General features: G+C 45.4%; 2 protein-coding genes across 11 annotated transcripts in view; both read right to left on the bottom strand.

Annotated features, from left to right (window-relative positions):
* Positions 1 to 12,934: 12,934 nt before the first annotated feature.
* On the bottom strand, positions 12,935 to 18,466 carry UMPS (uridine monophosphate synthetase). The gene is made up of 6 exons (XM_054168766.1): positions 18,322 to 18,466; positions 17,867 to 18,020; positions 15,689 to 16,357; positions 14,822 to 14,997; positions 13,709 to 13,823; positions 12,935 to 13,276 (listed from the first exon to the last, which is right to left on the bottom strand). Exons 1-6 carry the CDS (start codon positions 18,463 to 18,465, stop codon positions 13,095 to 13,097), a joined length of 1,440 nt encoding a protein of 479 aa, XP_054024741.1. The 5' UTR covers position 18,466; the 3' UTR covers positions 12,935 to 13,094.
* Positions 18,467 to 21,292: 2,826 nt separating this feature from the next.
* Positions 21,293 to 25,912, bottom strand: part of KALRN (kalirin RhoGEF kinase) — a 548,250-nt gene continuing 543,630 nt past the window's right edge. For all 10 annotated transcript variants that reach the window (XM_054176436.1, XM_054176457.1, XM_054176462.1 and 7 more), the window contains one exon: positions 21,293 to 25,855. In XM_054176436.1, coding sequence (XP_054032411.1) covers positions 25,310 to 25,855 — 546 coding nt within the window. In that variant the 3' untranslated portion in view covers positions 21,293 to 25,309. The remainder of the gene's footprint in view (positions 25,856 to 25,912) is intronic.

The following is a 25,912-nucleotide window of genomic DNA, read 5'->3' as shown; positions in this document are numbered from 1 at the left end:
ACACGCATTTCAACAGCAGCAACCATCAATGTTAGTAGCAATGAATATATATTTCAAATACATATTTCACTTTTACAAGTTACTAAAGAATTAACACTACCAAAACAGCAAACATACTTATCACTAATTATTATTTGGAGCAAGAGGAAATAGCCTTAAAATTGCAGCAGGGAAGGTTTAAGTTGCAGACTAGGCAAAAATTCTTGCCTGCGGGTTGTCAAGCACTGACCAGGCTGCCTGGGGTAGTGGTAGAGTCACCATGCCTGGAGGTAATTAAAATATGTCTATGATGTGGTGCTTAGGGACATGGTTTAGTGGTGGAATTGTAAATGTCCAGTTTAGGGTTGGACTTGATGACCTTCAAGCTCTTTTCCCATCCAAATGATTCTATGCATCTCTTTCCCTCTGTCTCTCTCTCTCTCCATATATGTGTGTACATATATATATATGCACCTGTGTACACACACACATATACATGCACATACACACATACATATATATATATACACACACACAAATGTCACTGGTACCAAATGCTTAGCAAACTCATCCCAGCAGCTGGGCCAGTCACCATGGGACAAAGTCATTTGGATGATGATCTGCATCACGGAGCCCTGAGTCAGCCCCATGTCCTTGCTAACTGCTGGTTTTCATCTGATACAGTCCATAAATGATGATGTTTTCTCTTCTCTCAGATCAGTTTTTGTATTTCTAGACTGCCCTTCTCTTCTGTCAGTTAGAACAGCTAATGGCAGTTACCAGTTCTTCCTTTCTCAGGATGTTTTCCTCTCTTCCCAGCCATTTTTTCTCATCTTCCCAGATGACAAATTCTTGTTACAGGTTCTTGGGTTTGTGCTTTGCATCAGTGGCACCTTGAGACGTCCCTGTTTCCTCAGTATCTTGCTGCACGTCAAATGATGCCAGCTGAACTCCTCAAGGATGCTTCTGATTCCAGGCTGGTAGGCTTTTTCTGTTTCTTCTGAGAGGATTTGTTGGTTGAGGCATGCTTGGAGACAGTGCTTTGCTTGGAGATTCACTGCAGAAAAGCTACAGCGAGGATGAGAGCTAATGTCACTGAGGCATGGTGTACCCATGTTCTGGTGTGTAGCAGCCAAGATAATGTCCATGGCTAGCCCTGGGAGGGGACTGCTCTTGGGCTGTTTAGTAGATATCTTGCTGGATAACATTCACTTCACATTCGACTTACTTGGTTTTGTTAGCACAGAAACATAGAATCATTTTGGTTCAAAAAGACCTTACAGATCATTGAGTTCAAGCATTATACAACTACCAAGTCTGGTGCTAAACCATGTCCCTTATCACCACACAGTCAATAGTATTCGTTAATACACAAATACTCCTTTGGAAGCCTAAAAGATAATCCCAGGCATAGTGACCGTGCATAGCTGTAACAGGTGCCCCCACTCTGACTGAGCAGTGCTTTGGTTCAGGCATCACTGAGAAGAAGCCCTGGCTGACATCAGCCCTGCTGTCCAAAATGTGAGAACAGTTCTGGGCCACATCTTCTCAGGGTCTAAGAAGTCTAGGTCACATCTTATCAGAACTAACAGTACCAGCCTGAGGCAGGACTGGACAAAACTAAAATCACTTCAAGCTATAAATATCTGTAGCCCCTTGAGCATGCTGCACAAAGGTGGTATCCCCTTGGGCAGGGATGCCTCTCAAGGTTATTTCTTGAGGTTGAGACACCTCTCACCTGGCACCTGCTATCTATAACAAGGTAAGCAACATTCTACAACAGGCCTAAAAGTACATTGCATGCTAATTACATTAATATATCCAGTTTTATCTTAATTATTACAAGTATAATAAGGACTAGAGTGTTTACTAAATCATTACCTAATCACTATCTAAATAATCATGTAATTCTGAGATTACTGTGAAATCACTAATTAACATTCCATTATTTGATTATTATTTCATTCATTCATTGATTAATTAACAATTGTTCATCCCTTCAGCAACCCCCTTTTATTTAACCTCACAATGATGACTTCACTTAATAATTCACCTGTGACAGCAGCCAGTTGTGAAAGCAAATTAATCTCTGTCTGTACATTCTTCAGAGCATCCATAGTAGCACTCTGGGTCATTTCAAGTGTAGCAGAAATAGTAACAACAGCTTGCCCTAACTGAGTGCCACCAAGTTTGGAAACAGCCCATGTACAAACTCAGGAAACTTAGGTGGTCTTGTAACTGCAGGGTTAAACACTCTGCCCTGCTTATCTACAGGGTAATGGTTGTATTGGGAGTTAAACATCAAATCTTGAGACACAAATGCCTGAGGAGCAAGACATGCCTGTTCTCTGTGATGGTAGATTCTTAGAGGCACTAGTGCTACAAAGCCAGAACCATATAGGTGTTAAAACATTGGCTCCTAGCTTTACCCAGAGTCCTGGCCCTGTTTGCAGAACGGTTTAGAGAAACATGGATTAGAAAGACAATTAAATGTTATTAAACACGTGAATGGGAGTGTCCAAAAAGGGTCACATCCTGTACAGCCAACCATTACTCTGTAGAGAACAGCATGTAAAATTGTGATTGATGAAACAGCAGCATCTCTGACAATTTGTGTTATTAACATTCCATGTAAGACGTCAGAGCCCATTAAACCTCACTTTGTTTGTAATTGCCAATTCATTATTTCAGGTCCATGAGGTTTCCAGGATCAATACAAGCTTGTCTTCTGTCACACTGACGTTGAAGCCACGCTTGGGGATGATTGTAATGCAAAGTGAAACTGTAATTGCAATTGCTTGTCTCCCCCACCCAAACAGAATTTGTATCCTGGGGCTTTGCAATGCACTCTTGGCTCTTATCATATGAACGATGATTGGGGTATTGGGGAGTACGTATAGTTGATACCAAGGTGTTTCAGGAACAGGTTCTTCTAACCACCAAAATTTGGTATCTAATGGTTGAGGGTGGTGCAAGCATACCAACAACAATCCAATTCATTGCCTGCTTGAGGAATTTTGTTCATAAACTGAATGACGTGCTTGCTATTCAGTCCTCGAGATAAGGGAACAAGCGTCATTGCAATTACCAGCTATGATCCAATCACCGTGCCTGGAACAACTGTAGGAAAGAAGAGTGCTCACAGTGGTCTTTCATGTCACTCCAACTTGCCCAATGATGAATATGGTAGGACCAAAATCCAGGGAGAATAATCTGAGTTGCAAGTTGCTGATGTTGCACTTAGGGGTGACCTGGAAGAAAAAAAACAACGCTTCATTCCTTTTGGATATTAGGTAACTTGGATATCTATTGCTTAGAAATTAATTATTACTTCATCATAATTTGATTATTGGAGAGGTTTTCAATTGGATTTTCATTCAGTAATTCATTAGTTACCATTTGTCATCACTGAATCATTAATAAGTGATTATTAATCACCCACTAGGGTGACTGAGCATTTTCCTTCAATTATCCATCTTTTAGTTTTCCAATCATTACATTATGGCCTAGATAAGAACCTTGCATGTTATGGCCTAGACAAGTGGTCTGTGTGAAGGGGAGGGAACTGGCTGACAGGTCGTACCCAGGGGGTGGTAGTCAATAATTCTTTCTCAACCTGGCAGTCAGTTGCAAGTTGGGTCCCCCAAGGATCAATATTGGGTCCAATGCTGTTTAAGATCTTCGTAAGTGACCTGGATGTTGGGATCAAGAGCACCCTGATGAAATTTGCAAATGACACCAAAATGAGTGGGGAGCTTGACACTCCAGAATGAGAGCCACCCTCCAGGAAGACCTGGACTGGCTGAATGAGTGGATTAGCAAGAACCTTAACAAGTTCAAAGGGGTCAAACACAGGGTCTTGCACCTGGGGATACATAACCCAGGAGTGCAGCTCAGTCTGGGATTCACTTGGTTGGAGGGCAGCCCTCCAGACAGAGTTCTGGAGGATAACAAGCTTAGCATGAGTGAACGGTGTGCTGCAGCAGCAAAGCAAGCTAACAGGAGACTGGGTTGCATTGACAAGGGCATTACCAGCAGAGATAAAGAAGTCATTATTCCACTACTCAGGGATTATCAGACCACACCTGCAGTACTCTGAGCAGTTTGGGTCCCTGCTGTACAAAAAAGATGCGGACAATCTGGAAAGTGTCCAGAGAAGGGGCAGGAGAATGATCAGAGGACTGGAAGACCTGCTGTGTAAGGAAAGGCTGAGAAGACTGGCTTTGTTCAGCCTTGAGAAGGCTTGGGGCAGTCCTGATTACCATGTCCCATTACATAAAGGATGGCTACCAGGAGGATGGAGACTCTGTTTTCACACAGAGTCACATGGAAAGGACAAGGGTTAATGGGTACAAGTTACTCCTGAGGAGATTCTGATTGGACTCCAGAAGAAAATTATTCACCATGAGAAGAGTTAGACCTTCAGATGATCTCCTAAGGGAGGTAGTGGATTCCACTACATTGGGCAGTTTTAAGATTCAGCTTGACAGAGTGCTGGGCTATCTCATCTAAACTGTTCTGTTACCCAGAAAGGTTGGACCAGATGATCCATGCAACTGCTATGCATACTGAAGCCCTGTTTCCTGGGAAGTGTCTGAACACTGCTTGCTGACTGATGTGAAGTGGTGAATGAAATACTTTGTTTTCCTTTGCTTTTGTGTACAACCTTTGTTTTTGCATTATTAAACCACCTTTATCTTGACCCTTGAGATTTTTTTCCCCATCTTATTTTCTCTCCCCTGTCCCACTGAGGAGGGGAGTGATAGAGTGGCTTAGTGGTGATGCAGTGTCCAGCCAAAGAAGGGCAGAACAGTTTCTTCCCTGGATTTCAAGAGAGCAACTGTTAAGCTGAGGGAGCTACGTAGCAGTGTCCTCGGGGAATACGCTTTTGAGGGCTTAGGAGTCCATGAATGCTGCAAAAGGAACAGAAGACCAACTTGGTTGAACAGGGAACTCTTCGTGGAGCTCCAGAGGAAAATGACTTAGTTTGATCCTGAAAGCAAGGTCAGACTTTGTAGGAAGATTACAAGCCTGTGCTTTGTATCTGCAGGAAGAAGACACAGAAAGCCAAAGCTCAGTTAGAGCTGAAACTGTCCAGTGTTGTGTCAGAAAACAAGAAGGGCTTTTTGAAGTATGTTAATAGTAAACAAAGTTCTAAAGAAAACACTGGTCCAATACTTACTGAAGATGGTTATCTGACTAACAGGGATGAAGAGAAAACAGAGGCATTTAATGCTTTTTCTTTTTTATTTTGCCTCAGTCTTTAATAATACTGCTCAGTCCTCTGAGTCAAAGAATCACAAATGTGGGAACAGTGATTTTCCATTAGTGGACACTGAAACTGTCAGAGACCAGCCACACCTAATAGCATACAAAGGTGCTAATATTACTTAAAACAACTGCAGACACTTGGGAGCAGTCTCTGTGAATCCCTGAGCTGACCTTGGGAGCTCCTCTAATTGACTTCAGGTAGCGGTGTTAGGGGAGCAGGCAGAACAAGGCTGTCCAGGATGGAAGAAGCAGAGGAACTAACACTGCCTGGAGCCTTCCCCGGCCCCCTCGTGCTGCTGGCGCTGCCGGTACCACGCTCATCCCACAGCCTTCGCAAAACAAATGTGGGCATCCCCTCTAACTGCCCTGCTGTAAACCCTATTCCTTGCAGGAGATCCCGTAGGTGTCTCTGTTCCAGATCACACTCCTTTTTGCCAGAGACTTCTGCTGTGTTAGACTGAGTAACGACAGCATTTCCTGCATTTTGGTCCTTATTCTTGTTGCTCTGACCTCCCTTTGGCATCTGAGGGACCATGACCCAGCTGTCCTTTTTAGAGACCATTGTTTTGGGATTGCTATCCCGTCCTTGCTTCTTCCCCATAAGGGGTGTCCAAATTTGCAGCCCTTGAGCCATTATGGTGTTCCAGTCCCAGCTTTCATAGCATAACATTAAGGCCAGGTTTTTTGGCCCCCCAAGTCCTGCATTTTGCAAGAGTTTTAGTTTCCCTGCTGCTGTTGCTGGCAGAGCCATTATGTCCCAGGGTATGGCCCCTTGTGCCTTAAGGACATCCCGAGCAGCCATTCTCATCGTCCAGCTAGAAAACCCATCGGGAGTACTCCAGGGAGGAGGAGGAAGGTATCCCCATGGCCCTGGAATCTTTCTAACAGCATGAATTATTGAAGATAGCAAGGAGAAGGTACTTGCTCTGGCACCTGCATCAGGGTTTTGGAGAAATATTCCTCCTCCAAGGAATATTTGTCCAGCCTCAGCCTGATTAAGGATCACAGCTCCAGCTCCCAGATGGTAGCACCGTGCCACCCATCCCAGCCAGTCCTCTAGGGGCTTTTTGCTGTACTGCAAGGACAGCTGCCAGAGCTGCTCTGCATTAAAATTCGCAGTGGTCACCATGGCCCCAGGCAGCAGGGCAGAGTCTTCCTCTCCAGCAGGAGCCGGCAGCTGTACTGGGAAAGTTTTAATGCTGGGGTACAAGGAGCCTGCATTATCTGGACAATGCTCCAGTAACAAAGCAGGGGTGGGAGACCTGCCAGAATCAAAGCCTTCCTTCTTGTTATCCATTTTCAGTGTGTGCATCTTTTCACCGATCTCACTCTCTAAGCCCAGGCATGTGGGCTCTTGCCCTAGCTGCTGTATATCCAGGGGTTTGAGGTTCATTTCTAATTGTCTAAGTAGCTGGTTAGTAACAAAACTATGGGACTCAAAGCCCACTGCTTGTTCCTCTGCACCCTTAGCCTGCTGCAAAGCTTCCAGTTCCTGTCTAAGATTATTAAACAAAACACCTGCAGCTGCCAGTGCCTCTGTGAGAAGCCCAATGAAGGCCTCCTTGCTGTCCGCTGCTTTGCTTTTGTCACTGTCCTGCCACTTCTGAAACTCAGCTCGCAGCGTTTCCCAATTCAGACAATTCTCGGACACCCAATCCCTGTTCCACTGAGGGCTTTTCCACCCCTTAGCCTCTTGCCAGTTTCGCTGCTCTTCCACTGCTTTCTCCCAACCGTCCATGACCTGCGTGTCACAGAATCCCACTGCTGACAACAGTTAATGCCACAACCCACACAGGTTACCTCACCTCTCGGTGTGCAAAGCTTGCAACCCTTTGCAGGTCTGCAGGACTTTGTCACACACAAAGACACGGAGGATTTATTACGTAGGTTCTAACTATAACTTTGTTACAGTTTACCACTGTCTAGGCAAGTGTAGCTACAATTGGCAAAACAAGTACTTCCATAAAAGTCACTACAAATTGCTAGCAGAAAGCAAACAGACAAATTCCCCAGCGGCGGCAATCAGTATTAGCAGCGAGGCTGTATTTCAGTATCAAAAATTAAAGCAGAATGACCACAAGTAAAACAGCAAGCATGCTTATTGCACACGTATGCATACACTATACAATCTTACCAGTAGCAAGTGCTCGTGGAACGGGTCCTGACAGCAGGGCCGGGCAGCAGCGGAGGAAATCTCTTTTGGAAGATGATCTGCACCGCAGAGTCCAGAGTCAGCCTGGTGCGCCTGGCAAGGGTCCGCTCTGCCGAGGAAATAACACTGGGAACAAGGAGTTGTGTGCAGGAAAGAGGCTCTATTTGGGGTAAAAAGCAAGTCCTTTTTGTATCACAGAGATAGAGAGAGGCGTAGGGCACCACCACGCACAGCAGCCAATAGATGCTGCTAACTTCTGTTCTTCACCTGGCCCAGCCAATAACTGGTGATGGTTTCTGTGCTTTCAAACTAATTTTTGTTTTATCAGACTGTTTTTCCTGTTCTGTGAGTTAGAACAGACGAGGGCAGTTACCAATGCTTACTTTCTCAGGATGTTTTGCACCATTTCCAGACTTTTTTGTTTTTTTCCTCACCTTCCCAGGCGATAAGTTGCTGTTACCATTCCTTGGCTTTGCACTAATTAATGGTATCTTGGGCTATCTGCTTTCTTGGTATCCAGCTGCACTTCAAAAGATGCCAGCTGCACTCCTCAAGGACACTTCTGGTTCCCAGGCCCTGTTCCCAGGCTGGCAGGCACTTTCTCCATCAGTATGTGAGCAGAGATCTTCTGTTCGGTATTTTCCCTCTTCTAACCAGGTCACCTTTATGACTGCTCTCATTATCAGCCCAAAATGATAACCTCTCAGCAAAGCAGAAATGATCAGCTGCAGGTAGTACTAAATAGTCCTATTTGTGAAAGTATCTTTTGCATAGCCACTATTAGTTGTTCAGGATCAGATCAAAAGTGACTGCACTAGATAAGCTCCTTCTCCTGCAATACTTATTTGGGTTATAACATCACACATCTGCTTAGGAGACTATGATATAAGCAATAACCAGATGTGCACTTACAACCTTGCTTGGGCTCCCTCCTGTTCTCCATAGAGGCCAACCTCCACCTACAACAGTGGAGAGCATCAGTGTATGAGAAAAAGTTCAGAGGACAACATAGGTCATGAAGAAACAGAAAACCAAGACTGAGGACAAATTGAACCCAGACATGCCGGCAGGGTCACTGCCCCCAGCCTGCAAACACCTACCAAAAGAATCAGAAGAAAACCTGAAGCTGGAGCAGGCATCAGGCTGAGCTTTAATTTGCTGCAGTTTGAGCACGAAGCTCTACTTGCCACTGTGGTACAGCCTGACCAAGTGATTACAAACAAACAAAACATCCAGCCTGTCTAGCCCACAGTCCCATTACAAACCTTCCACAACAGATAGTTTTGCCTGAAATTGACCTTCCAAACCCTGGAAACAAACTTCCTTTGGGTGTTTCTCATTCCTTTGGTCCTGATCCCTAAACACAATGTTTGTGTCTCTTGCTAAAAAAAAAAATCTACAGCAAGAGGCTCTCCATATAAAGGGAAGTGCTTCCTTTCTTTTCTGGGTCTAAATCTTAAATAATTTTTCTTAGAGAAGGTTATGAAAGCTCTAATATGTTCTGTCAGTTATTGGTTAATAAGGCAATGTTGAAACTGTGACATACAAATCATACTTTCAAGGACAAAACACTTAACTGGGCTGTTTTTAATTTAGTGCTGGGTTTATCGAGGTTTTGCAAGAATTTCAAGTCTGAGTCAAGCACTGTACTAAGGGAGTTACTTTGATTACAGTGCCCAGGCTGGGTTTTCTTGACACAGCACTCCTCGTGCCACACAAAGATACCCAGGCCTTGGGGAGATGGAATGAACTTCACATATAAATATCAAAAGCTATGTGGCTCTTCCTTAACTTGTGCTGGCCTCTTACACAGTCCCTGCCTATGCTGCTAAGAAACAGTAGCAAGTCAGTCTCCTGCAAGCCACTGACAGGACTTGATCACAGTCTTATTTCACTATGAAAAGCGTGGCATCACTTTGTTCTGTTATAAACCATATTCCAGAGTGGATAAAGTATCACACTTTCATAAAAACATCCACTTGCCAGATAGTACAAATCATGTGACAGCCCAGTAACTTAAACATAGCCTTATGCCTCTACCCTAGGCTCAATCAGATCAGAGAATGAATTGCAAGACTTTCAGATTCATATTATGATGCAAATGAGTTTTGTAAATTGTGACCTAGTTCCCATGTTAGGAACAGTTGGGACCAACAGCAGGAACTATGCAGTGAATGTGAGCAGCAGGGGCAAGCAAGAAAAATTAACATTTGTCCTTAATTTGAAATGGGTTTTTAATCACTTTTCAGGTGCCCCAAAGAAAGTGCACACACTTGTCTGCTATAATCATTCTGACAGAAGAATGCACATAGGAGGCAACCTGGTTAATTCTATTCTATTCTAACGTGGGTTTGTTTCACTAAGTGAAGTGTTTGCACCAGAACACAGCCTTTTCTAGCCCACTTACTGAGTGCACAATGGACAGCTGTGAAACAAAGTCTTCCAACAGGTCTGTTCCTCAGAGTTTGCTCTGTAAAGAGAACAAGGTGCACACATCCTCTGCAAGTGACTGGATTTAGCTCACATCCATCTACCCCAATTCAGATGCTATTTTTTCAGCAGAGGTCTGATAACCCAGCACTCCACAAAGAGCCAGCTCAGGGATTCAGCTACATGGATGCCAGCCACCCACTTAACATAATTCAGCAGTCAGTGGGAAACACTGAACTCACAAAATCCTGCCTGTGCTGCAAGAGGGAGCCTGCAACAGACACTGCTGAACCCCAGCCTGGGGCTGCCTTCTGATAAATGCTGCTGGTTTCAAGGAGCGCATCAGCAAGGGCAGAACTTGTTGAAAACCAGACTGATTTCCATCCTAAGCATATCTAGAGTTGGTATCATCACTGGAAACTGGTAGCTGTAAAAAAAAGGTAGGGCATCGACTCCCCTGAAAAACAGGGTCTCAGCTCCCTCTGGTGCTGAGCAAAAGTAATTTTCTGCAAAACAGTTTTAAGTGACAGAGTCCCGTTTCTGCTCCATGCCTCAAGGCCATGAGATAAGTCGAGACAGTAAACAAATCCAACCCCCTATTTTCTTTGAAGGACGAGAACTCCTTAGAAGCTGATGGGAAACATCACGACTCCCACTGTTGCAGGGTGACTGCAGGAGACACACCACTTTCATCAACTGTGAAAGGTCTGAGAGCTTCCATCTCTAAAGTTCTCCAGATGTAAATTATGGGGTGTGAAACAACGACAGAAGGAAACGGCAGCCCAAAGGAAAAAGAAATCACATACACTAACTTCTACTCTTTTTTCTCAACAATAAATAACTCCCTGTTGTGGTAGCCCTGTCCATCAAGGGGAGTAGATGCACACTTCCAGGGCATGTGAAGGGGTAAAATCATTGCTCCAAACATCCCCAGTGAGGAACTCTTTGCCTTTTGTTTCAGAAGTACAACTGCCAGTAAGAGCACAGTGTCACAAACACAGGCATAAGGCAAAAGCTTTAGATTAAAGCCTGCCTCCCTTGATCTTACATACTCTCCATAGATTAATCCAACCAGCAAACAAAACTTCTCCCTTTGAGCTTCAGCAGAACTCTAACCTCCTGTTTTGAAAGGTTTAGCAAAGAGTACAGTACTAATGCCAAAATACTTTTCTCATGAAGTATCATTGTTCTTAGCCTACAGGCAACTGTATTAACAAAGAGACCCAATTTTCTCTGTGCTTTGCATCATCACAGAGTCCAAAAACACATTACCATTCATCTTTGCCTTCTTGAGAGTGATGGAAATTCAAGTTGACTTCTGCCACATACATTAGATACATTTAAAATTAGTCCATCCTTACTAATCAAAACCCATCACAGAATTACAGAGGTCATCTAGTCCAATCTCCCTGCAGTGAGCAAGGCCAGTCTCCACTGTCAGGTTGCTCAGAGACTTGTTGAGCCTGACCTTGAATAGGGAGGTGGTGATCTCAAAGGTCTTTTCCAACCTGGTTAATTCTAATCTATCTCCAAGGACAGAGCCTCAACTATCTGCCTAGGAAACCTGTTCCAGTGTTCACCATCCTCATGGTAGTCCCTCACATCCAATCTAAATCTCCCCTAGTTTCAAACCATTGCCCCTCATCCTATTGCTACAGGCCTTTGTAAACTATCCCTCTCCAGCTTGCTGTGTCAATTTTTCTAGCAAATGTTGGGGTGGGTGAAGTCTCACAGTGGAGAGCCTGTGAACATGATGCCTCCTGTAGCTGGAGTAGGAACGCTTCAGCAATAGGCTCCCCTTGCTTGGGAGACTCTAACCACAAGGTTCCCCTTGTTGCCTTATCTAATTCTTACCCACAATTCTATTTGCTCATGGCTATTCTTTAGGGACATCTCACAGTATCATAGAATCACCAAGGTTGGAAGAGACCTCAAAGATCATCAAGTCCAACCTGTCAACACAGACCTCATGACTAGACCATGGCACCAAGTGCCACATCCAATCCCCTCTTGAACACCTCCAGGGCTGGTGACTCCACCACCTCCCTGGGCAGCACATTCCAATGACAAATGACTTTCTCCATGAAGAACTTTCTCCTCACCTTGAGCCTAAACTTCCCCTGGCGCAGCTTGAGACTGTGTCCTCTCGTTCTGGTGCTGGTTGCCTGGGAGAAGAGACCAACTCCTTCCTGGCTACAACCACCTTTCAGGTAGTTGTAGAGAGCAATGAGGTCACCCCTGAGCCTCCTCTTCTCCAGGCTAAACAATCCCAGCTCCCTCAGCCTCTCCTCATAGGGCTGTGCTCAAGGCCTCTCACCAGCCTCGTTGCTCTTCTCTGGACACGCTCAAGTGTCTCGATGTCCTTCCTAAACTGAGGGGCCCAGAACTGGACACAGTACTCTCTTCACATTCAATCCATTTCTTGACACAGAATGCAAGATATTCCTAATTCTCTTTATTCAGTAGGAAGAACAAAAGTAACCTGTGGAAGTATTCCAGCTATTATCACTAAAAGTCAATTAACAGAAAGTGTTATTTTTGTTTCTCATTAATAGAGCTCATTATAGTTCCACTGTAATTAAGAACACAAGTAGTTGCTCTGATAAATTCTTTGCAGCTCCTGTAAAGAAGAATCATGACTGATTCCTGCAGTCACAAACACATTAAAATGACTTTTTATAATACCAGGGCTTTGAACACAGTATTTCACACTGCCACAGAAGGAAGAGCTATAGAGCAAATAAAAGGAAAACCATAGCAAGAAAGTATTTATTAAGCAACATATGATTCAGTTTCACAGTGTGGCATTAAGACCCATACTTGCTCGCTGGAAACAGCAGACCTGAGTAATCCTGTGAGAGTGAGGCAGCAGGTTAGGTCTGCAGGTGAAGTTTATTAAGAACAGTAAATTGTTTCCACAGCTAGAAGGACTTTGAGGGTGGGGAAAAGACAGAAAAACAACAGTCAACCAAATACCCTTGGAATGTTTTGTGTGAGGTTTTTAAGCAGAGGAAAAGCTATTAAGGCAAAGAACTGGGCATGAAGTTTTGGTTTCACACATCCAAATACTAAAAACAACCAACCAACCACGGCATGCACAACTTTGTCTGTCTGGGTACAATCAAAACCAAGTTATTTAGTAACAGATTTCTCTCCAAAAGGGCAATTTTCTACTGGCTGAAATGCCTGGTATTTAAATGGGAGTCTCATGATGATGGCAGCTCCATCAGCTTTGTTTATTGGCTAGGGAAGCAGCCTGCTTTCAGTCTTCTGCACAAATACCAAGTCTGCTTACGTAGCTCTCCCAAGCTGCCTTCCGGTACTTCTCTGCTTCTTGAAGACGGTCTGAGGCCGACAAGATGCCACGTCCCACAATAATGACATCTGAACCCTTTTCACTAACAACTTCCTTGGGGCTCAGGTACTTCTGTCCAAGGTGATCACCTGAAACAAAGACACCATTGTTGTGGGTTTTTTTTTAGTCTGTACAAAACCATACCTACTAAGTCTTGAAGTGTGCGTTGGAACAGAACAGGTACGCTGTTCCAGCTCTCAGCCTAACAATCCACAAACATAACTGTACATCTAACCTAACACCTATCTGAAGACATTTCACATGTTTTAAGGACTGCACTTTATGGTATGCACAGACCTCAGCACATGAACAAAGCTGCATAGCCTGCTGGTTGCCCTTCAGAGCTTCAAGAAAAGGATCAGCACACCCCAAAATAGAGAAGGCAGCCCATAATGGTGCAAACAGACTCCTCCCACCAAAGAATCAGCAATGAAACCTTTTCCAGAAGTCCCTTTTCCACTGAAAGCTACATCAGTTGCTGTATTTACAAACAGACTATGAATATATCAGAAAAAAATTACCTCCAGTTTGCAGTTGCACCCCCGGAGTTAAGTGAAGAAATTCTGGTTTACTACTAACTCTAGCTCCAGATATGAATCCAAAGACAAAATCGGAGTTGTCTTCAGCCATCTGAACCTGAGGATGATCAGTAAACAGTTAGAAGTCATATCCATAAAATTAAGCAATCTCTTTCTCATCCACCCTTTGACACATCAAGCTGTGCAAGGCCGGGGTATGAAACACCAGTTGTTGTTTTACCAACGTAAGGTCACCCAGAGCCAACTCAATCCTCACCGACCTTGCTGCACGTGCAGCCAGGAGGGCAAATCATAGAATCGTTAGGGGTTGGAAGGGACCTCAAGGATCATCTAGTTCCAAACCCCATGCCATGGGCAGGGACACCTCTCACTAGGTAGGTTTGCTCAGAGCCACATCCATCCTGGCCTTATAAACCTCCAGGAATGAGGCTTCTATCACCTCCCTGGGCAACCTGTGCCAGTGTCTCACCACCTTCATGGGGAAGAATTTCTTCCTAACATCCAATCTGAATCTACCCATTTCTATTTTTGTTCCATTCCCCATAGTCCTATCCCTACCTGACATCCTAAAAAGTCCCTCCCCAGCTTTCTTGTAGGCCCCCTTAAGATACTGGAAGGCCACAATGAGGTCACTTCGGAGCCTTCTCTTCTCCAGACTGAAAAGCCCCAACTGTCTCAGTCTGTCCTTACAGGAGAGGTGCTCCAGCCCTCTAATCACCCTCATGGTCCTTCTCTGGACATGCTGCAGCACTTCCAGATCCTTCTTGTAATAGGGGCTCCAGAACTGGATGCAGTACTCCAGGTGGGGTCTCACCAGAGCAGAGTAGAGGGGGAAAATCACCTCCCTCGACCTGCTGGATATACTTCTCTTGATGTTATAAATAATGCAATGAATAGAAAAGTTAGTAAAGTATCACTTAAGGAAAAAGCCTGCAGCTGCAGCCTGTAAACATGACACTGCCAGTGAGTCTCCACAGGAAATACTGCTGTAGTAGTTAAAGTGACTTCTGGAAGTGCAAATATTAGGAGCACACAAAACCTCCCTGACAACAGCACTTTACAAGCTTTTAGCCTGAAACAAGGCTGTCTGCTTACCGCAGCCTTTGTGTACGCGCCTGTGGCAAGCGACCCTTCCGAACTCATCTCAGCAATCAGGAGACAGCCACGCTGGAGGGGAAGACCTACTTCCTTCAGACCCTGCACTACTCCAGAGCCTGGAACCACATGGGCATTAATAATGTCTGCCCAGGATGCAATTCTGAACACACCACCTGGAAATATGGATAGGAAGATGTAGTCAAAGCATCATTAGAAATGTAGTAAGCAGGAAGCACAAACAGAACAAGCTGCACACTAAATCATTTACATTTTACAAGACAGTTTTACTACTGAAGCTTGGCTGTTGTAAGTTCAGCCTCACCAGACAGCCTAACCACAACATCTAATCTCTCAGCTTTATTTTTCACAAATACTTCTTAGCATCTCACCTTTAGCATTCACTGAGACATCTATGCCAACCTAGAAATCCACCGTCACAATGGATGGTAACCTAGAAACCCAACATTTCAGTACAGTGTGCAAATCATCTGGAATGTAATGGGTCAGGAAAAAATGGTTTTACAGTGGCAGGTGCATTACTGACTGCAAGACCCAACAGCACACCAAACATATAAGAGCAGGCTGCCTTAAGAAGCCACACTGTTTTCTCCCCACAAACAGCTACTCAGAAGTACTTACTGAGCACAACCATGGATTCATAAAGAGATTTAGGTTGGAAGGGATCTCTAGAGGTCATGCCCTTTCATTAGGGTTAACTTCAAAGCTGTATCATGTTGCTCAGGGCCTCGACCCCTTGAGTCTTCAACAAGGCTGAAGATTCCACAATCTCTCCTGGCAACACATGCCAGCACTGCAGTCACACCATCAGCAAAGTTACAGTAAATTGAGGTTGAAGATAATCACCTTCATATTGATGTTTCACTGTGTTTCCAATGTCTGCAAATTTCCTGTCTTCAAAAATCAGGAATTCATGTTGATCTGCAAGCATTCTCAACTCCTTTACTACCTCCTGGGTGAAATCATTCAGGATGTCTATATGAGTCTTCAGGATACAAATGCTGGGGCCCAGGAGGGCAGCTAACTGCAGCAGCTCTTTGGACTCGGTTACATCAGCAGACAGGCACAAGTTTGTTTGTTTCTTCTCCATAAGTGTGAGAAGCCTGGCTGCAACAGGATGTACCCTGGGCAGCTTGGCACGGGCGCTGAAGCTCAGCTCTTTACACAGTCTCTTCACAGGAGTAGAGCCATTCTGAGCCACCGGCTCAAACATATTCCCCTGAATGAACTTCTGCACCTTCTCAACCATCTCAACAGCTACTTCTCCCTGCTGCTGAAGAATCTCCAACACCCCGGACAACGTGCACACGGAGTGCAGCCGAATTCCACGTTCCTCTAACCTAGCCTTCCCACCCTGCTCCCTGTCCAGCAGCACTATGGCATCTGTGACCTTTAGTCCTTCTTTCTGAAGAACTTCTGCAGTTTCCAGCACGCTAGATCCACTTGTTACCACATCTTCAATGATCAAGCACGTTTCTCCTGGATTAATGGTGCCTTCAACCAGCCGCTTAGTACCTTCAAATGCAAACAACAAGTTAAGGAGGTTTAATAAAAACCCCAACAAACAACAAAACCAGCTTAAAGTATCATAACTTTAACTTTACTATGCTAGTGTAATGATCACATTTGTTCCATATACAAGCACATGCTGCAGCATATCCTGATGTCCAACGGAACTGGACTTCAAGTGAATAGGAATTTCACTGTCAGCATGGAGAGGTAATTTGTTTAGTTACTACCTGATACCAGTCAGAGCTCTTACCACAGCTCAGTGACAGCCTTGTAATTCAATTCATAAAGATTGTTACTTCTTCACGTAAATAAACTAAAATACTTCTTTATGTTTCCAGAAGTTATGCCCATTAATAAAAACGGCATGTTAACTGCAGAAATTTAGATCTTTGGACACTGCCATGAACTGAATGCTCTGAATTAAAAACCTATTATCTCCAGTTATTTAAAACATCTTTAAAGCAGCCAAATTCTTGGTACTCTTCTTCCCATTTTCCATAGGCAGCACTCTGTGCTTGATACTAGAACAATTAGGAGTAAAGCTCCAAATTCTTTTGCCCTAACCCACAACAGACACGCGTCCGTCAAAAGGCCTCCCCAGGTGCAACAACAAAAGATGCTCAGCTTTCCCAGGAAGCACCCAGCAGTACCAAAAGGTGGTACACAGACCATGACAGCCTAGAAAACAAGCTGCTGTACAGCTTTGTACCTGCGTGATACCAGGCACATAGTGCCAGGCAGCTAACTGCTATCAAAACTGACTTTAGCCTCACAAGAAGGAACAACAAATGTTTTCACACCAGGCACACTAGCACAGGAGTAACATTTAGTTTTGACAAGCATACTTTCTACTTCAATACTGTTGGAAGAGTATAGCTCTCATGGTATGTAAAAACCCCAATTGCTATGGGAGGTTAATGTTACTTCAGTCTTCTTTCCCCTTTCCTTAACAAGGACAAAGAAATGGTTCATTAGGTAGAGAAGGGCATCTCCCCCGCTCCATGCTGCCCATGAATTACACAATTATGGGATATGAGAGAAAAAAAGAGATTGAGAGGTAAATGGAGATGAGACTGCAAGCTTCCTCTAGGAGCCCATATGCAAAAAGTTCTGTTTAATGGTGAAACATGGCACGAGTTTCACTGTATCAGAGAAACTGAGCTATAAATCTTGTCCAGGATGCCAGTAACCCAGAACCATGGTAATGGTGTCACAGAAAAAAAACAGACACTGCCGAAGAAACAATTAAAAAACTTCCCACAGAAAGCCTCCAAACCTACTACCAGCAGGATTCAAGCTGCAGCCTAATCAGCAACCAGCTGGGGGAGCCTGAGCAGGCTGGGATGCTGGGGGCGCTACATTTAAAGGGGAAAGGGGGCTGCTTTCTGACTCGGAGTAGTAACGTTAAACCGGAATAGGGATGCAGCACCTTACAAACGAACCACAAATATAAAAAGTCACTTCCCAAACAAGGCAATTAGCCGGCGCCAATTTTTGATGTGAAGGCTTTACCATAGTCTTTTGCTTCCTTCCTCCGTATAAGCATCGGAATCTGATTTTCTGAGCAGATAATGGTGGCCAAGGGCAGCGCTGTGTAAGGAACGCCACACACGTTGTCATACTTGAGACCAGCACCTTTGGCTGTTTGGAAAAGAAGATCTGCAACCTGAAATCGAAAGCCAAGCGTTTGTAAAGAGACTGGCGCGAAGGTGACTACACAGGTGCATCGCCAAGGGAAGTAAGGCAGCTGCACTGACACCTCCCGCCTTTACACGACCTGGTGGTCGCTGCCCCTACAGCGAGCAGATGTCAGGCTCCTGGCCAGCAGGGCACAGTCCCAGCCCCAGGGAGGGCTGAGGAGAGCCGCCGGCAGCGCTCCCGTGCCTCCACCCTTCCTTCAGACCCTTCGCCCCACAACAGACAGAAAGACCCCCGGGCTGCCGGGACGCCCCGAGAAGGCCCCGCACCTGGCGCAGGAGGCGCGGGTGGGAGACGAGGCCGCGCAGGTCGATGTAGACGGGGGAGGCCCTGCCGCTCTTCAGCACGAACTCGCCGAAGCGCAGGGCGCCCGCCTCGTGCAGCGCTGCCGCCACGCGCCCTGCCGCCGCCATGCCGCCGCGCGCCGCCCCGTCGCCGGGAGATGACGCAACACGCGGGGCGGGGCCGGCCCGGACGCTGCTCCCGGGGGCCCCTCCCCTCAGGGTCCCCGCCCCTCGGGGTCCCCGCTCTGGTGGTGGGGGGTTGTCACAGGGGTTGTTCCCCAGGGCTTAATACTTTTATCAATGATCTGGATGAGAGGATTGAGTGCACCCTCAGTGAGTTTACAGATGACAGCAGCCTGGGTGGGAGTGTTGATCTGCTTGAGGGGAGGAAGGCTCTGCAGAGGGGTCTGGCCGGGCTGGATCAACGGGCCGAGGTCACTTGTATGAGTTTAAGCCAGGCGAAGCGGTGCGTCCTGCGCTTGAAGCGGACTCGCTCCCTCAGCCCGGCCCCCCTACAGCTTTGAGGCAGAGTGACTGGGAAGCTGCCCGGCAGAAAAGGACTAGGGGATGCTGATCGACAGCCGGATGAACGTGAGCCAGCAGTGCGCCCAGGGGCCGGGAAGGCGAACAGCGTCCTAGCCTGTATCAGGAATAGCGTGGCCAGCAGGAGCAGGGAAGTGGGCATGTCCCTGTAACGCAGCACTGGTGAGGCCACTCTTCGAATACTGTGTTCAGTTTTGGGACGCTCACTACAAAAGAGACATTGAGGTCCTGGATTGGGTCCAGAGAAGGGCCACTAAGCTGGTGGAGAGTATGGAGAACAGGTCATACAAGGAGCAGATGAGGAAACTGGGGCTGTTTAGTCTGGAGGAGACTGAAGGGAGACCTTCTTGTTGCTCACAACTAGCTGAAAGGGGGTTGGACTGAGGTGGGTGTTGGCCTCTTCTCTCTAGGAACAAGAGGCAATAGCCTCAAGATGAAAGGGGAGAATAGAATAGAATAGAATAGAATAGACCAGGTTGGAAGAGACCTTTGCGATCATCGCATCCAACCTATTATCCAACCCACCTGATCAACTAAACCATGCAACCAAGCACCCTATCAAATCTCCTAAACACCTCCAATGATGGTGACTCCACCACCTCCCTGGGCAGCCCATTCCAATGGGCAATCACTCTCTCTGTGTAGAATCTCATAGGAGGTTTAAATTGGATATTAAACTTTTTCACTGAAAGGGTTTTCAAACACTGGGATAGGCTCCTCAGGGAGGTGGTTGAATCCTCATCCCTGGAAGTGTTTAAAAGACACACAGATGTGTTGCTAAGGGACATGGTTTAGCAGCAGACTTGGTAGTTAGGTAATGGTTGTACTTGACGATCTTAACGGCCTTTTGCAACCAAAATAATTCTATGATTCTCTAATGGGGGATCCTGCTGCAGGAGGGCCTGCTCAGGGCCTGCCCTCCCCCTCCCTCTCTCCCATCCCCACCAGGGCAGCACCTGCGCTTTCCATAGGGAAGCAGAAACCACTACTGTAGGGAGGGCTTTGTGTGACTGGAGACTCCCTTTCTTCCTTGGTTCTTGAGATGATCCTCCAGAGGCTGCTTGGTTTCCTGGTTGACGTATGCAAGGCTCAGGGTTGGCTGGAGTGATGGGTCTTTGTTCTGGTTACCTGTGAACATACCTCCTCAAAGATGGCTCTGCCTGGATGTATTTATGTGTGATTTACTCAAGGGGATCCTGCTGTAGCAGGGGGTTTGGAATAGATGATCTTCAGAGGTCCCTTCCAACCCCTGCCATTCTGTGATTCTGTGATGAGCAGAATAAAGTGATCAGCCAGCTCTGAGTCTTCAAGGCCTCAGGAAGACTGCCCTAGGTGTTTGAAATAATAATGACCCGGTCTTCTCTGAACAATTGTATTTAATCAAAAAAGCCCAGAAAGCGAATCATTAGTATACTCTATTTATAGGAATGCAAGGACAGAAGATGTACAGCTTGAAGCTACATTTGTAGATGATCATAGATACTGCAGTACAGTAATAACAACATGTGACAGCAAGTAATCACCTCACAAGGGTACACATGAGTGATCAGACTTACAAAGGAGATATTTACAAACTTACCTTTACAAAACGACATTGTGTGCATACAAAATGAAATTAGCAGTAAAACTGAAGATACATTTAAGGCAGACCAGCAATACACTGAAATAATTAAGGCTGTGGAATTACTTTGCACCTTGAAAATGCCGAGCTGTTAGCAATACTGTTTCTTTTTCTCTCCTTCGGTTGATTGTTGCAACGATTGAAAAGCATCAATGTATACCAACTGTTTGCTCTTATCTCAGTGAATCAATCTGAGAGTTAAGACCTTTTTTTTTTGTCTTCCCAATTTCCATTGCATTTGCCTTCCAAAAAGTTAACAGCAAATTGACCTCAGTGGCAGAGCAATGCTGACCAGTTTGGTAGAAAGAGAAGTAAAAGCACCAGCATCAGAAGTTGGACATGAAGGTGAGATATGGCTTGAGTAAAGGAGATGTTCGTTTTTCACTAGCTTCATAATAAAGACTACAGTTACAGTGAATATTCAGCATCCTGACGCTATGGTAACACTCACCACTATACAGATCCCAGAACAAGAATTCATCACTTGATGGCAGTGTGCAGTCAGACTAGTTAAATGTGGGTTTTATTTCCTTGGGAAAGCACCATTTTCTGATGGGACATGAAAGAATGAGCTGGAAAATAAATTCAGGCCCTGCGTAGAGGCGAATCAACCTCTGCAGTGAAAGGAACAGAAACAAAACCATGCTGTTAGCCCCTGTGCCCATTAATGACCTGTTAGACCTTTGAACACAGAGACTGGCCTTTAGCTCTGTCTCTGACGTTTGTATTATTACAGGTCACTTGATGCAGTCCCCTCATTGCAAAGGGTGTTAAAGCGTGGTCATGTATAGTCAGGTCACAACGTGCAGGGCTGCATTTAGCCTTTACTCACAGTATTCCTAACAAAGGCCTGACAGCATCGTCAGAAGTGCTGATGGACTCCACTGCAGCCACAGAACTTGTGCAGGTCAGTTGAGGGCACAGACTTTGTCTCAGCATTAGTTTAGCTGACAAGTAATATACCTTGAAAGGTAATTGCTATTGAAACAAAATGAAAAGGCAGTAAGACTAAGCAAGACCTGTTGGCACAAGTAGGAAGAGGGAAATTTTAAAGCCTGGATTGTTTTGAGATATTGAAGTCTAAACCCCTGGGCTGGCTGCGTGTCGTACCTGTAGTAACGTGCATAGGGGGCTTGGCAGCTTGGTGGAGAGGTGGGGATCTCCCACGTGGCAGTAACTGCTTCAGCCACATGATGGGAGTTGACACACGATGGGAGTGTTGCTTGGGCAGATTTCCCATCCGATGGCTGAGAGAGAACTAGTAGAGTGGAGAGAGAGTGGCACGTTAGCGTCTCGTTGATAAGTGCTGCATGTCACTGTACCCTCTGGGCTCTGGTTCAGTGGTGCCTTAGCTACTGCCTTCCTGCAGACACTGTGAGCAAGTGTACTTCAATGTCACTGCAGGGTCAGACTACTGTGAGGGCGTCTGAAGGTGGTGGCTGTGTGTGTAGTGCCAGCCTGCACCAAGCTTGCGGTATTCTGTTGCTAGTATTACCACTGGTCATTCTAGCTGATCTGAAGCTGCTGCAGGAGCTGGAGAGTGCAGCCCATCATGTCTTCACTTGGCTGTCTTGAGAACACCCTGACTGGTAAAGCTCCTGGTGGAAATCTTCCCCTTGGAGTCAGCTGCTCTCTGGGGAGCTTTTGAAATGCCTAACAGAGCTTCATGAGAAACTGTTTCCCCATGTTTGTTACAGACAATACTTCATGCACAACAAAATCCAGTAGTTTCAGAATGCTACAAAGGGGGCTGGTTGTGGTGTATCTCACCCTGTGGGCTCTCTCCAGGCCTCCTTACTGAACTGTAATCTGTTTACAACAGTGTTACAGGACCTGTTGGATCTGCAGAAAGGCCACAGGTTGGCTGAAAAGGATCTCAAGAGAGCAAGATCAGTATACTTACTTCCTCTGTACTTATCATACAGCAGCATTTCACATCAACTTGACATCATCCAGACAAACATAAAAAATCTTTGAGATAAAATGCCAGAGTGGTTGATAATCACAAATGTATCTGGAAACGCTAACAGGTTCCAGTTTTCCTGAATGTGCTGGAATATGGAAAAGGCAGAATCGTGACAGAAAGCAACCCTACAACCTTAAAAATCTTGAGAGTTCAGCAGCTCCAGCTCTGCTTTGACAAGGAATCTCTTTTTTGAGTCTGAGCACCAATACCTAAACATGCATCCTCTTTCAGCCTTTTGGATTTTGTTCTGTTAACTGATAGCACTGAAAAGCTTAAATGCTCCCTTAAGCAACCCAACTTTCCCCCTGTGCATCCACAATGCCTGCTGTATGCAAATTCAGGAGGTAGGAAAATAAAATGATAAATGACTCCAGATTTCATATGAGAATTTGCCTGTATTACTGCCAGGCAGAAAGGCTGTGGCTTGAACTGTACCCACAGGCCTAATAAAAGCTGTGGGTTTTATAAACCACACTTCCATAAACATATTTTTTTAAGGGCAGCACAATCACAGCACAAAGAGCCAGCTTTGACAAGCAGGAAGAAGTACAAACAGTCCTGTCATGAGAAAGTACCTGAGGCTGGTGCTAATTAAAAACACCCCTTGATGACTGCTGCCTGAAGAAGTTTTGGTTGCTAAGGAATCACATAATTCACACTCTTGCTCAGTCTGAGAAGTGCTTCTGGGTTGCTTAGAAAATTAGCTGCTGTAGTACAGAGGGGATCTCAGATAGGCTGTAGCTGATCCAGAAGGTTTAGAACACCATCTCTTTCAAACCTTTCCACAACTTCCCCCTCCTCTCTCCATCAGCCTTGTTCACTGCTTCTGACTGCTCAGGCACCTGGGCTCAGCCTTCTGACTCTGGCTTCTCAACCTCAAGGTCTGTTCTTGTATTGCATGCACATGCTGCTGAACGTTGGGGTTTTTCTGCTGTGCCTCCTTTCTTCTCCACTAGCAAAATATTGACTGTACTGATGGAGTGAGTGCAAAGAGAAGGGCCAGGTCTCCTACCTGCTGTGAAGTTGAGCTTGGAGGTGGATTAGAAGAAGGGCTAGCAGGGCCCTGAGAATTTAACAGTACTTGCAGAGCATCTCCACCACCTGCAGGCAGAAACCGCTTTTGGTCCTGCAGGTACATTGCAGGCTCACAGTGCAGTTACTTGGATGGTAAATTACATTTGAGTTTTGCTCTTAAAGAGAGGCAATGCTGAACACACACGGTCAGATCAAGCCCTTTCCTTAGGAAAACCTTTGGTAACAACTGACATTTCCCATCCCAGCCACAGCAACAGCACTCAGCACCAAGACAAAAGCCCTCACATGCCAGGGGGGAAAAAACCCCCACACTGTATAGAGTTTCATGGTGTGGTAGCAGGATGGGGAAGCACCAGCTGGGGACATGTTTCTCCTCCCAGTCCCATTGCTAGAGGGGAAGATTTGGCCAGCCTGTGAGCTGCTGATTTGTCTTTGCAGACTCCCTGGATTGGCTATCCTTAAAGCCGGCTCCGTCCCTGTAACATCAATATGATGATGTTGCAACCTGGCTTGCAAGAGAGAAGTGTTTCAATTGTGATTCTTTTTTTTTTTTTTTTTTTTTTTCCTCTTTTATTACAAATTAGGCTTTGGACATAAAAAAATCCTCACAAATGCTTTGGTGATGAGGTGCTTAACGACAGCTGACAGATATTTACACGCTTGGAAATGAAACAAATGAAATAACTTTAAACACAGAACACGATTTTCAAGATGTAAGCACAAGGGTGAACTCACCACTCCTACTGCACTTTGAAAGGCTTAGATGGACTTTGGGCCAAGCAATTCTGAAGCTAGAAATGGAAGAGGATCCTTTATATATATATTTTATATATATATATGTATATATAATACAATATATGTATATTGAAAACCTGTGATAGAAAAAAAATGTCTTCATCATCATCATCTAGTTTACAGATACTGCAAAAATTGGACACAGCCTTTTCTCAATGCACAGGTTTTGCAAAAGATTTCTGTACAGTGTGTATATAAAATGCTTTAAAAAAAAACACCCCATCATAGTCCCATTGTGCTTAGTCAAAACCAGCTGTATGCTCCAAGGAATTCATTGTCTTGGTCATAGCTCTGAAAGTACTGCCTGTTGACTTGACACAGCAGAAAGCCCAAGAGTTAATGGCAGATTTTGATCTGAGCACTACCATGCAACCAGAGTGTATCTACGCCAGGCCACCATAGAAGCTGATCCAGCAGTGACTAGGACCTGATCTTGCACATCCTACATAGGCAAAGTCCACACTGAAATCATGGCAGACCTGGGCATGCAAGGCATGCAAAATCTTGTGTGTGAACCTGGAGCAGGCTTGCAGTGATTTCAGCAAAAGCTGACTTCAGTCTAGTTCTGCAGCACGTGCTGAGGTCAGCCCAGTCTCACTCCCCACCCCTATCCTACTGCTAAATTCTTGTACGTTTTGAAATCAGTTCAGCAAGATCAAGAGGACTTCTTATAAGGCTGCCTCACAAAGATTAAGGCAACTGCAGTTTTGGCTCTTGTTTCCAGTTGGTGTTTGATTCCTGCAGTCCTTTTTTTGGCAGTGGATGCAGCAGTACCACATGTCCCAAGAGGAGCCCACCAAGGGAGGGAGTGAATACTTCCCACCATTACCCCCTCTGCCTTGGTCCTGAGGAGCTGGGCAGGTGCTGCCACCTCAGCAGTGATTTGCACCATGCAGTTAGGTAAGCCATGTGAAATGCAAATGCTGAATACAGGACTATGTACAGACAGGTCTGCTTTGTGCCTGCTCTCTGCCTGTGCCTCGCCTCAGTGTAGGATGCCAGGGATGCAGACATTACGTGCCTGGGTTCAGCCTGCTCATCAGGAAACTCTTGACGCTGGGCACCGGGTGCACGTCGTACTGGTGCCTGCGGCGTTCAATGAAGGAAGCCAAGCGGGAGGTATCCAGTGGGATCTTGGAATAGCTGCCATTGTGTGGCTGAAGCCACGGATGCTGTAAACAAGTGGCTGCTGTTGGCCTTCTCCTGAAGTCTTCCTGGAGGATAACACTGATGAAATCCCTTGCAGCATGACTCACATCGGAGAAGTACTCGGGCGGGAAGCTGAAATCGACTCTGCACACATTGATACAAGTCTCCTCTTTGCTTTCATCCAGGAAAGGAGAGACACCACTTAACATGATATAGGTGAGGACCCCAATGCTCCAGATATCTGTGCTCAGGGAGACAGGAAGGCCTTGGATAACTTCAGGAGCTGCAAACTCCGGGTTTCCAAGGAGGTGGTGGATGTGGTAATGACCGGTGATCTGAACTGCATCTTCCAAATCAATGATCTTGACACGAGGTACTGGGATTCTTAAATCAATGAGCAGATTTTCTGGCTGTTGAAAAGATAATAACAAAACCTTAATTATATTACATTTTTCCAAATGAAATGT

Source organism: Dryobates pubescens, chromosome 2, assembly GCF_014839835.1.
Source record: "Dryobates pubescens isolate bDryPub1 chromosome 2, bDryPub1.pri, whole genome shotgun sequence".
Classification (NCBI taxonomy): Eukaryota; Metazoa; Chordata; class Aves; order Piciformes; family Picidae; genus Dryobates; species Dryobates pubescens.
This window is presented reverse-complemented; position numbering and strand designations above follow the sequence as displayed.